The sequence below is a fragment of the Paralichthys olivaceus genome, chromosome 23, assembly GCF_024713975.1.
Source record: "Paralichthys olivaceus isolate ysfri-2021 chromosome 23, ASM2471397v2, whole genome shotgun sequence".
NCBI lineage: Eukaryota > Metazoa > Chordata > Actinopteri > Pleuronectiformes > Paralichthyidae > Paralichthys > Paralichthys olivaceus.
Genome location: NC_091115.1, coordinates 17,191,603 through 17,204,860, shown reverse-complemented (window position 1 = coordinate 17,204,860; position 13,258 = coordinate 17,191,603). Strand labels below are relative to the sequence as shown.

The window sequence follows — 13,258 nt, the reverse complement described above, 5'->3', positions numbered from 1 at the left end:
CATAAACCAGTGGGGATAGCATCAAAAACCACTGAAAAGTATTTTGGAATTACTGGTAGATTGCAGGAATACACTACTGTGATGTCTAAGACGTAGATATCTCAGTTTCCCTTTTCCTCCATAAATCCAAAAAAAAACTACAGAAGTCCACTTTAAAACAATGAATGAAATGTATCCCTGCAGTTACTTTTTACAACTCAGGTTCAATATTGTTTCAAATGAATTTCTGTTCTGTAAAGCAGAAATAGAATCAAATGAACATCCGATGCTCTGTCGTAATAAATCTATTTTGGGAGGACTTTCAAAATTGGATATTGTGTAACAATTGTAGTCTTGACTTACAAAAACTTGGTCTTATCATAGAGAACAGAAAATTCTTAGCATTTTTTGAATAAATGTACATTTCTAAAAACCACCTGTGACGGCCCACCCAGTGACTTCCTGTTCATGTTACTCCTTGAAGGAGACTGGGTGGGTCTTCAGAGAAACTGATTGCACCTGAGAGGTGGGAGGAGCAAAAGGCATAAAGGGGTTCCTCCCCCAGTCTGTGCTCTCTCAGCTGGACCTGCTGCAGCCACATGTCCTTTGTTTGGTTTGTTGCACCTTTCAACACACACTACACCATGTTCTCACCCATCCACACACTCTTAACATGACTGATGACCTTCTTACTTACACACCCCATCCAGTAGTTACTTTGCTTGCTTTGTTTTAAGTTAAATAAACTAATTTTTGTCTTGTTATATCTATGTGTGGCCTCCCTTTTTGTTGCCGGCCTTGAGCCAGGCGGTAACACACCTCATGCTTTATTATATTTTTGAAAAAACTATTTATTTTCATGGATTCATTGAAACTGAAAAAACATATATATATATATATATATACACAACTATATTCATATAAAAAACACTTTTATATGAATATAGTGGCATTTTACATACATGTTAAATGTATCTTTCAAATGGACCCAAACCGATATTATAATAACTTCCATCTTTCTTTGAATTCTTTTTTATTATGTGGTTTTCTGTTTATTTTTGTAACCTTGCTTTGTGGTTGTACTGTTAACTATTGATTTTGCTGTAATTGCTCAGTCCTGAACTGAAGTCTGTTTTTCTAAGAAAAGATGTTGCTTGAGAGAGTTTTATTTTGAAAAAAAAAAGAAGCAAATTCATGAGGGAGAAAACAACACAAGAAGACTAACTCTTGTTGCTACGATAGTATCATTTCCTGTCAAGTGTCTGGTGCTCGTGCGCTCGCAGAACTCCACCATCAGCAGCAGCCAGTTCCTCTTGACCTCAGTGACGCACCAGGCTGAGCTGGATGAGTGCTCGCTCGCAGCACTTTGCAAGGTCCTGCAACAGTTAGGATTTGAGGCTGCTCCACACTGCTCCCTTTTTAACAAACAGATTTGCAGATCGGGGAGAAGACTTGAGCTCTGTCGTCCCCTGTCGCAATACCCTGATGCTACAGGGGTAGCTCAGGTCGCTACAGGTCTCATAACACAGCCACTGTTCCATGAGCATCCCTGTTTCTCCCAAAAAGAAAGCATGAATATTTTGCGACAGGAATCGTTCATTGGTTTCAATGGAGTATGGAAATTACCAAAAAACATGTAATTTAACTTGCATATCCAAAACATGGAACCCATAATCCCTTTAAACAACCTTCTCTGCTGAGGGAATAATAGTTTTCTTGCGACGGATCAACCACAAGTGTCCCTGCAAATAACTTGTTGTGTTGTAAAGCTGTAATGAAACACGCATTTATGAAATAGAATAGTAATTCTGAAAAGCTTTTAGTTTATCATTTTGTCTACAACAGCAGCGGTGGGACAGGGGGAGACAGACGCTTCTTGCTGTCCATTGGTGTCACAAGAGCATTTTTTTTCAAGCGGGAGCAAACTATAGTGAAATGTTACATCCTCTTCAAGCAGAGGCTGTTGTGTTTGACAGTGTAAAGCTATAAAGAACTTTACACAACCCACATTGCTATAATGTTGATGTGTTGCTTCAGACATACAACCTATCTTACATCCATGTTTTGACATTGTGACAGGCTATTAAAATGCACAGCACATGATGTTTAAGATTGCTTTGGACGTGAATAAAGTCTGTTGAGCAGAAGCACTGTATGTAAAAATGTTCCAAATATTTTCTAGACTGAAAGAAACAAATATGTTGAAACAACTTGTACATACTGTATTACACAATATAAAAAAACAACAACCCTAAACATGAAAAAAATCAAATCGCCACCTCTACCAACAGTCCTTACAGAAGTGAACATCATGAGTATATGATTTATTGTAAAAGACTCACAGGTTGTGTACAATTCTGTTTTTTATTATCACTTTTATTGACTCATATTACATATTGATTTGCTTGTAATTAAATCCTTTTAGACTGTGACAGTTATACTGTATATTAACAAGTCAGTGCTCAGCACCTATTCTGTTCTGATCGTCTGACTGAAGTGTTTCTGCCGCACCATCTTCACATGGGGTGGTGGAGTAGAACAAATTGTATTTTCAGTAAAGAAATGATCATACTTATGTATGTGCCCGTCCCGTCCCCCCACCCCCAACAGCAGGGCTGGTAAACACACAACTGTGATCCTGAGTAAATTGTAATGTTGTCTTCCACAGAGCTCACTAAAAAATAACACACTTTGTACTACTGGGAGTGTTCAGAGTGAGTGTCAAAAATGTGTGTCTCCTTTAAACATTTACAAGACTTTGATCATTAGTCCTGCAGCTCCTCACAGAATGGAAACTCAATCACGTCACTGTTTTAAAAGTCCTGGATCTCTCACTGCTGTGCATGGCTGTGGGATTCGTCCTGCGAGCTGACAAAGAAGCAGACTTGTTGTGGAGAGGTGGGGGTGATGTGAGGATGATGGTTCTTGTTCGAGGACGAGGAGGTAGAGTTGTGGATTTCCCAGTAGTTGCCATGGAGGTCTAATGAGGAAAGAGTGGGCAGCTTGTCTCTTTGTGCAGGGTTGTCACGGTCTGCAGGTAGAGGTGGCACACTCGAGCATTTCCTCAGACATGGCTCACTGTGAAGTCAATTATATATATGTTAAGATCGTAACATCAAAGTGAAGGGACTACAGTTTCATTCAAAGAGCTTTGCACCACCACCATTTTCCTATTACACATCATATTACTGACAGAACCACCATCAGGGTTAATTTGTTGTTCAGTGTCTTCCCCAGGACACGCGACCATTCACACATTCAAGTAACAGCCGTCCCTAGAGACAACTCAAGACATTTTGTTGGCTTTCAAAAACCCACCTTTAAAATGTCACCTGTTAACTTTACAAGAGTTAATGCAGCGAGCTATACCTCAAAATTATTGCATAATGACATTTTTTCTTGGGATGTTTTGAAAACGGTTCATAATTGTTTTGTATCTTTAAATTTAAATTTGATAAAATCAGCACACGTATTGTCAAGTAGTCATGATGTTTTCACTAGTTCGTTTCATCTAAATTGTATGAATTGTAGTTTTCTTTACCCCAGAAAAGGCCCTTTGTATTTAAATACTTTATATTTACTTCGAGGGGGTCCTCTCTACGGAGGCTGCCTTCTTTTTTTACATTAGTCCAGACTGAACAAACTAAACACCTTTTGAGTTTTTATGACAATTGAAGCTACCACAGATTATTTTTCATGTTTGGAAGGAGAGGGTGAGGTGAGGGGTGTTCAGCTGCAACATGTAATATCAATACTAGATATCACAACATTCTACACACTGTACCTTTAAATGATCATAAACAGTTCACAGTAGGGTTATCCTATCTTTGCCAGCGCTGCCTCAAACCTTCATACGTTTTAGACAGTTTTCCAAATATGATCTTACCCAATCTACTTAATTTGCTTTTTGTGGTTCAATATGTGTTTGTGCAGCTTGGGTTGGGTTAACAGGAAACATATATACGTTTTGTGAAATGTTTGTTTGTACTCTTCGACACTGACTGTTTCCAAAGACTGGATATATTGAGTGGACAACTGTATGATTGAAAGTCTAGCACATGGCAAATAATGTTATGCTTGTCTAAGCAGACACTGTGGGGGTCAGAGTCTCACATTAAACAAACCAAATTATATATGCCTAGTCATCGTTATTTAATATTTCTTACAATAATAACGTTATTTTTATTGGCCTTTATCAGTGTGAGAGGGCTCCAGGAAAACATGAGTAATCCAAGTAAATATTTAGGCCACCACGGAGACAGTTCACTGAGGAGCGATGTTTAATATCAGTTATTATTCTTCATCATCATCATTGCAGAGTGTTTTCCTGATTGGCAGGTTAATAATAATTCACTTTACCAGCTATTTCTCTTTGTTTCAGTTTTAAGTCTCAAGCTCCTGCTATTCAGCACAGCATTATGAGGAAGTGACTCTTGCATCAGCTCCAGTGCAATGACCCGCAGAACAAAAGGGCATGTTTGAGCTCAGTAAATCATTTCTAACAACACACAGTCTGCCCCTCCTACTCCCCTACATCTCCTTATAAGCTTCATGTATCCCTTTTTTAACCCACAGCAGCACTGGCTGAGGCCTAAAGATATTCCAAAGAAACTGATGTGATAACGGGTTGCACTGTTCCACAAGTTTCTTAAGTTTCAGGCTGTCTTTATGCCTCTTAAGAAATAATCATCTGGTTAACAATTAGCAACCATCTGCGTGCACGGGCGGTTTATATCGACTAACAGCAACGTAAGCTGTTTTCTTCTGTGGGGAAAACAATTCCTTCTACTGCACATGACCATGTTTCGATTCAGCAAGAGCACAGGGAGGAGGGGCTGTTCAGGGAGAGGGGGGGCAGATAAGGTATGGAGAGAAAGAGGCTCAAGTATATGTTGAGTGAAGCCATGCACTGTGCACAGCTCAACAATGAAATAAGATTTTACCCAGCTGAGGTAATACAAAATAGAAAATCTACGTAATTGTTGAAATTGTGGTGGTGAAGCAATGTGTGGTAGTGGGTAGGAAAACAAATTCAAGATACTGATTTCATTTCATTCAGTCTGTCAGCTGATGATCACTGCTCCAGCACTGTGTTTGAAAATGACACTGTCTGGAAAATCCTTTATCACCTGATGGAGTGGACTGGTTGTCCTTTCCGGGCCTGCCGGTACACATCCGCAGCCACGCCAAACAGCCAGCCCACATCAGCTGGCACCTCTGGGATCCACTCCACAAACCTGCAGACAACAGAAACCCCATGATAGACGAAAAGCAGCTCAGCCCTGGTTGTGACTCTTGTTACAAGTTTTAACTCATTTTCCGAAAGCTGAGATTCCTGTCATTGACGAGAGCGACACCTCACCTCTGTGCCACTGAGTAGGCCGACTGTACAGGAAGTGTGTATGGCATCAGCATGTAGGAGGCCACTCTCACTGGCAGCATCTCCGACACCTTGGCAAACAGACCAGGCTTATCTTGGCAGGCCTCGCAGAACACTGAAGAATGACCGCACCAGAAAAAAACATACAGAATGTTAGCGCCATTATTTACACACCAGTTTAAGAGGCATGACATAGTTTGTTATCCTCAACTGAATTGAACGGCGGTAATTTCAAACACATCTTCATCTCTAAAAAGCTCTATGAGTGTGAGATTACACGGCACCTTTCTTGATGGGTGTAGGCAGAATGATCTGCTCATCCAACCACCAGTGCTGTTTACGATGGAGGTGGAGCCTCCGCAGCACCCACTCTTTGGTTGTTTCAGTAGGTTTGCAGCAGCAATCGGAGGCGCTCTCTGGCAGGGTGAGTCCGGGGGTCGGACGCTCTAACATCAGCAGGTCTGGTGCCACAAAACATGGTGACACAGCCAAAAGGTTAAGCTGACTGACATGGTTATTTAAAAGTCATAGTAACCCATTAGCAAAGTACTCACTGTTCTCTTCAAGGAAGCGTAGAGCGTCTTTATAACCACTTTGACACATCTCAGCCAACACCTGTTGAGAGGAACACATCTTATTAAAAGAAGGAAATCAAAGATTAGACTTCACTTTATTGACTTCAAGGACTGAGGCTCAGGAGGGAGAACAGGTCATCCACTAACCAGATGGTTGGTGGTCCTTGGCCAAGACACTAAACCCTCAAATTGCCCCTGACAGCTGTACCAGCAGTGTATATGAATAGAAGCGCTGTAAGAATGTGTGTATAAATGTGAGTGGTTGACAAGACTAGAAAAACATTATATACTGTAAATACAGTCAATTAAAGGTACAGTGTGTAGAATTTAGTGACATCTAGTGTTGAAATTGCATGTTGCAGCTGAACACCCCTCACCTCACCCTCCCCTTCCAAACACATAAAGAAACTGTGGTAGCTTCAAATTCAAAAGGTGTTTAGTTTGTTCAGTCTGGACTTATGTAAAAAACATGGCGGCCTCCGTTGAGTGGACCCCCTCGATGTAAATATAAAGTATTTAAATACAAAGGGCCTTTTCTAAGCTATAGAAAACAACAATTGATAAAAATGTTGTGAAACACACAAGTGAAAACATCAGTAGGGTTATTTTATATTCAATTTGTGCCAATAGATTCTTTTCTTATTACTTATTACTCCCATCTCTTTTATTTATTTTTTTGCTTTTACCTGTCTTTCATGCTAATTTGTTGTGTTGATGACCGCGATGTAACCAAAACTCCTTTTCACAAAATAAAGTGTTTCAGATAGTGGATTTGTGACCCTTCGTGGTGGTTTGGCATATTAAAACCCCATTAAACCACAAATAACAGTTGAATAGTATGGTTTAATGGGGAGATATATGACAATACTATTCTCATATATTTTAATATTTTTGGCTCTGAGTCAAATAATGAGTCTGTATCAAATAATGAAAAAAACACTGATATATTTACTTGCATTGCTTTTGATGTCATTTTTACAATATAATGAACAAAATACAGTATGTTAAAGGAAAAATTATTTAGAAAAGAAAGATTAGAAATATACAGCATTTTAGCTCAGATTTAGAAACACACGTACACACACAATGTGGGAGAGGTAGAGCGGTCATGGGCGTGTCCTTGGGCAAGATGCTGAACCCCGAGTTGCCCCTCATAGAACAAGAAGGTGCTGCTAATAGATTAGACTGTATGAATCAAAATACTTAATAATCCTGTGTTGCTACGCACTTCAGTGTTGCATCCGCCAAGTGTGTGTGTGTTTGTTGTGAGAAGTCCCTCATGCACGGGGGGGGGGGGTAATTCCTCCCTCTATGAACGTGGTAAGACACAAAGAACTTTAGAGATCTGTGACCTCCGTCACATAATCATAGGCTCCGGACAGCATACCACACATGTACACACGTGACGGGAGCACAAAGAGCTCTACCCCAACACGGTCAAAGGTCAGCTCCTTATTTAGGTAATTAAATTATCTTCACAGCACCAGAGGGACACCAGCAGCAAGTGAATTAGAGGCAGGAGGTATGACATGACATCACATTACATTTAGCTGACTTTTTTTCCCAAAGCGACTTACAATAAGTGCATTCAACCATGAGGGCACAAACCCAGAACAGCAAGAATCATATAAGTACAATTACTCTTCAAAAAAGCCAAACTACAAACTGCTACATGTAAGTGCATTATAAAAGTGCACCTGAACTTTATTTATTTATTTTTAAATATGGGTATTCTACTTTGTGTCAGTCATGGCTAAATGGAGTGGAGGGAGATTAAGAGAGGTGAAACTAAAACAGTCATGCCACAAGCTCATACACAGGCACGTGCACAGATAGACCCCTAGCGATGCTCAAGGCCCCGCCTTGCCCCTTCCTCCCTCCTCCTCCTCCACTTAGCTCTCATGCAGCGCTGAGCGCAGAACCGCTGCAGCCTGCAGGTCTCCTCTGACCCGCAGCATCAGACAGACAGGTAATGACAGTGTTTGTGCAATCCCTGACATTGTTTGGTGCAAAATGAACCACAACACGATCCTGCTCCCTTCACCTCCTTTGTAAATAGATGTATTTTCTAGAATATATTGGATGTTTATTTTTATTTAATTTATTCAGAGCAGAGTTTTGATAAGTTTTAAGTTAGAATATTTTTATGATTATTTTTTGCCTGTTATACATTTATTTATTCAATTTGATAATTTGAGTTACTCTATTCGATTAGACTGTGTTGATTGTGTTAACAAAAATAAATAAATGAGTAAAATATGTCCTTCTGTGTTTTTTCTTAATTTTATACTTTTACCAATACTTTGGTATTGGGTGCCCTTTTTTTGGCTTGAGCACCTGCTCCCAAAAATGCTGTGCACGTGCCTGCTCATACATGACACATATTTTCAAGGACACAATGAATTTCTTCTCTTGCCATTGTCTACTCCAACTTACCAAACCATCTCAAAAGTGAAGAGCTGCTCTGATGCTTGTGTGCAACCTACCTTGGGTTCTGGTGGAAACAGAGCTCTGCTGAGACGGTACATGTTGCCCAAATTCATTTGGATGCTGCTGTTGGTGAAGCGTAGCTCGTGGAAGCTGGTGGAGTTGTCCTTAGGGCAGATGTCGCTCTCCCCAGAAAATGGAGAGATGGTGATGGTGTTTTTCAGCTCCGACTGCGGCAGATTGTCGCTGATCCCACCATCCACATACCGCTACAGACACAGAAAAGGGTAAAGCGACACTCAGTTGGTATAGAAGTACGTGCTCCACTGGCACTCAGTAGTGAAAAACACCCCATCTCGCAGTGTGACAGTAGGTGAAAAAAAAATCCTGAATCCGATTCCAGATCCGCACCCAATTTTGATGGGTTCTTCTCTGAGCCATCCCTCATCCTCCCACCAAGTTTCATGAAAATTGGTTCAGTTGTTTTGTGTAATCCTGCTAGCTAACAAACGAACAAACATAAAAGAGAGCTAAGAGTCGTTTTCAATATTTTCACTGTCTGCACTCTGTCCACCATTACTGATCAGGTTTCACTGAACACAAATGATCACTGTTTTATCGTGTTAATTGGCCCAGGCTCCACACAAAGCCATGCTTGTATCCACACATTTGGTCACATATTTTGAACCATTGCATCTTTGTCCAGCAACTTCTCGGATCCAACGAGACGTCTTTGTAAACATGAGTCGCACAACAGTTCCGTTTCAGACTCAACCCCTGGAACACTGAGAATTAAAAGACTTAAACTGCAAAGCAGAAGGAAGTAACCCTTTTCCATTTATGCCAGTTATGAAATTCTAGGTAGAGATGCGGCCTTGTGGATAAACAAGAGAACATTTGTATCCTGAAAGTGCAGGCCCTCAGAATATAGGTCAGGATGATTCACTTATCACAGTGGTGTATGTATAAAGTACTGTTTATACATAATTATCTGTGTAAATGTATATAAATGTGTACTTATGCATATGCTTTCTGTAAAATTGAATTAACATTTGGTCCATTTTAATCACGCTGTGATAATATTGTATTATTCTTATATTTTCCTTTAATTTTTGGACAACAAATTTCACCCAAGGTTAATCCTAGCATATATTACACACTTATTCTTGTTGTCGAAAAAGCCCTTTGATACACTGTATATTGTTTACCTGCAGATAGCCTGTCATGGATTTGTCCACTTGACACATACCATATATCTAATTTTAATTGACTTGTATAATAATAAATAAAGCTTACTATAAATTATTATTATAACAATTCACGGTATTTTCTGACCCAAACAACATGTATCAATATATGTAAAGTATACCATTTAAACACTGTGTCCATATTCCTTGTAACTACCAAATTACCAGTTTATTTACAATTTAATTACAATTTTTACAAATTAATATTTGACTTTTCACATATTGCATTGGTCTGGTCTCTTCAAGAATATTTGCCCACAAGGTGTCATGGCTCAAGTCAGTGAGTCACACTATGTAGGGTTATGAGCCAGCAGTCTATATGGGCAGCAGAGAGAACACAATGTACAGGATCCACAGACAGAACACAGAATGTACAGACAGCTCTGTGACATATAAACACTTAACTGAGTGTGGCGGTAGACTGCGTGTTGTGAATTTTGGCACCAAGACTGAGACAAGAGGCTCTATTGAAGGTTAAAATCACCAAGATGTCCACAAAGAGGACGTCTGTCCAGTGTTATCTGTTTCGCTGTGGTGATGTATTTATATATGGTCTGTATTTATAAAGTGCTTTTCTAGTCTTGATGACCACTCAAAAGTGCTTTACAATGCAGTTTATATATATATTGAATTACAACATCCATTCATTGTTGCATTTTGAAGTTGGAAACTAAGAATTATTCCATACATTTCATAACATTCATGCCATTAGGATAATGACTTTTGACTTTTGTGTGTTGTTATTTTCACATTTCAGCTGCTTTCAGCTGGGATTCTTAAATGAGGAATTCAGCTGTTATAAAACAGTTCCATGTTCGCAAGTTTTTGTATTTCAAGTAACGCTTTCACCGCATCAGCAGACATGTTCATTCGCTGTTCATTTTAAAGCTAGGCTGATTATTCTATGTCATTTTATTATAGTTCATGTCATCTGCTTGATTATTTTTATCTGCCTTGAGTTTGATGATCGTGAACTTTGTGTTTTGTAATTATTATATCACTGGATCTGAATCCAAACTGAGTGACTTGGTAGCGGAGGATAGAAGATGTGGAAATCTCTATCAAAAGTCCAACAGCAGCTGATAAGTTAAAGGGAAGGCAACACTGCTATCAGTATCTAGGTGTAGCAGCTAAAGTGATACACAGTTCTATTTCTGAACATACAAGTCACTTATTATGATGACATGTCATGGTGAACAAAATGATCTCATAGCAATCTTGCACCTTGACCTGCATCATTTTACTGGAATATGGTCACATAACAGGGAGGTTTTTCATTACAGCTACAACAAAAAGCCAAATCAAATGATCTTTTAATACAGAATTTGCACATTTAGACTCATGAAGAGTTTCCTCTGATATACGGCTTGTATATGTCAAACTTTCTTTGCCACTGATACAATAATCATTTTCTATCACATGTAATGTAAAACACTTAAGTGACCCTAGTGGAAACAAAGCTCGATGATAAGATGAAATAAAATTGAAAGCAGACACCTACCACTCCTCTGAAAGATGGAGGAATCAGCCCACAGTAGATGGGGATGAAACAGCTACAAATCAGTGCCTGTGGACAGAGTATAGTGTTGAACGAGAACACATCTCTTTCAACACTGTAACACCCTAAAGGCTTCTCCAGATTTATAAGATAAACCCCAACCCGTACCTGAATGAGTTCCTCTTTGGAGCTAAACTCTGATATCAGCACATTTTCTCCGTCAGACACTCTGGTCAGCGAGACACACAGCCGCCCCGAGGCCCGGACATGAGCGTCAGAGGGCAGGTCACGATCTAGGCCTGACTTGATCACCTTGACCAGGTTGAAGGTTGGGTGAAGGGGACCCAGGTTCCTCTTCCTGGCCTCCTTCGCTACTTCAATCACATCTTGACAGCATTTAGCTAGGAAATAGAAAAAAAATGAAGGTAAAGGAAGAGTAACATAAGTTCTCTGAAGTTTGAGCAGTCAACTGCAAACAGAAACACACAGCTTAAAATGACAACCTGCAACTGGATCAATATTCACTTTAGTTACTAGGAGTCAACAACCAACAAAGACCTCAGTGAGCCCTCTTCCAGGTACTAGGCCAAAGTAGTTGAGGCCGGTTTACATTTATGATGGGAGAAATGATGATCCAGTACTGAATATACATCTATTACTACGTTTAATTATCAGCATAGGAAAGGTGCTACTATAGCAAAAATCTAAAGTGTGGCCAAACATTTGGTTTGTAGCAGTTTAGTGGAATTTGGAGAGTCTTGATGAGGAGCGGACACGGATGTCGGTGGGGATGAAAATGTGAAACATGGGTGAAAAGTTGAATCTTTAAAGAAAGTGGTTGAATTAGAGAATATCCGATTATCATTATTTGTTATATCCTCAATTTGCCTCAATGACAGCATACACCGGAGCTGCCATTATCTGGAAACCTGAAGACCCATTATCTCGGAATGCCTCTCTCAGTCAAATGACCCCCTGAATGTTCAATGGAGTTCAGGTGATCGTGGAGGAAAGTCTGTAACAGTCAGGACTCCCTGGTCTTTGACTGTGTTTGGGCTCATTATCCTGCTGCAGTCTCTGAAGAATAGTGGTTCTTCACCCTGGTCCGGCTGTCGTCATGTATTTCCCACCATCATTTGTCGCTGTGGGTTTGTTAAACTGTAGTATGGTTCTCTCGTGTGTTTGTTTAATCAACGCACCATTCTGTCACAAATCCTAAACTTATGATCACCAGTAAAACATTTTTAGCTGGTAACTCTGAAGCTTTTAGTCTCATTGTCCCATTTAGAAACTGCTTCTGTCCTCTGAGAGCAACACTGGACATCTGATTGACATTCCTAATGATTGTGGTAATGTTGTTTCATGACGTCTTCCTGAGCCTTCCACCAGGACACCACACAATACGTGTTATAAACAAATCCCAATATGAAGCTAAGTCCGCAGCATCTGGTTAAGACACTTTTACCTACTTCTGCCACAACAACTACAATAACATCTATCCAACTTCCAGCTTCCAGAAGGGCGCAAAGCTCCAGGCTATCGAGTCTCAGTCTGGGTCTTACTTATGGATGCCTGGCTGGCGAGCACCGAGGCGGTGAGAGACCCGGCAGAGGCTCCGCACAGCTTGGTCGCCCCTTCGACGAGGTAAGGCGCTTTCTCCAGCAAGCAGCTGGCAACTCCGATGTGGTAAATCCCCAGGAAGCCGCACCCGGCAAAGGACAGGTTCCAGCCGCTGTGTAAGTCGAACATGGCGGGGCATGCCCCGGCCGCGGAGCCCGGAGATTAGTTGACCGATCACAGGTTACTGTCTGCGAGGTGCGATCGAAACCCTGCTCATGTATAATATGTGACTCTCCGGGTCTGGAACCATAGACTGTATATAAAGGCCTGGAGCACATGACTCTGTTTGTATAGCAGCGGGGGCGGCGGCGCTGCTGCTGCATTCAGGTGCACTCTGAACTATCACTACTCCCATGTCATAGGACGTCACTGCAAATTGAAAAATGTAATGTTTTCTTGCATACTGTGCATGCACCAGGGTTGTTATAGTTAACGAAAACTAAGACTAAAACTAAAACTAGCAATGAAAAAATGATTGAGTAAACTGAAATAAAAATAAAAACTACAATGAACAATGCAAAACTAACTAAAA

At 40.3% G+C, this 13,258-nt stretch overlaps 1 protein-coding gene across 1 annotated transcript; it reads right to left on the bottom strand.

Moving 5' to 3' along the window:
- Positions 1-2,334: 2,334 nt before the first annotated feature.
- On the bottom strand, positions 2,335-13,057 carry pnpla3 (patatin-like phospholipase domain containing 3). The gene is made up of 9 exons (XM_020099795.2): positions 12,669-13,057; positions 11,275-11,507; positions 11,110-11,175; positions 8,421-8,630; positions 5,914-5,974; positions 5,644-5,820; positions 5,342-5,474; positions 5,109-5,216; positions 2,335-3,057 (listed from the first exon to the last, which is right to left on the bottom strand). The coding sequence occupies exons 1-9, from the start codon at positions 12,853-12,855 to the stop codon at positions 2,811-2,813; spliced, it is 1,422 nt and encodes a 473-aa protein (XP_019955354.1). The 5' UTR covers positions 12,856-13,057; the 3' UTR covers positions 2,335-2,810.
- Between the last annotated feature and the right edge of the window lie 201 nt (positions 13,058-13,258).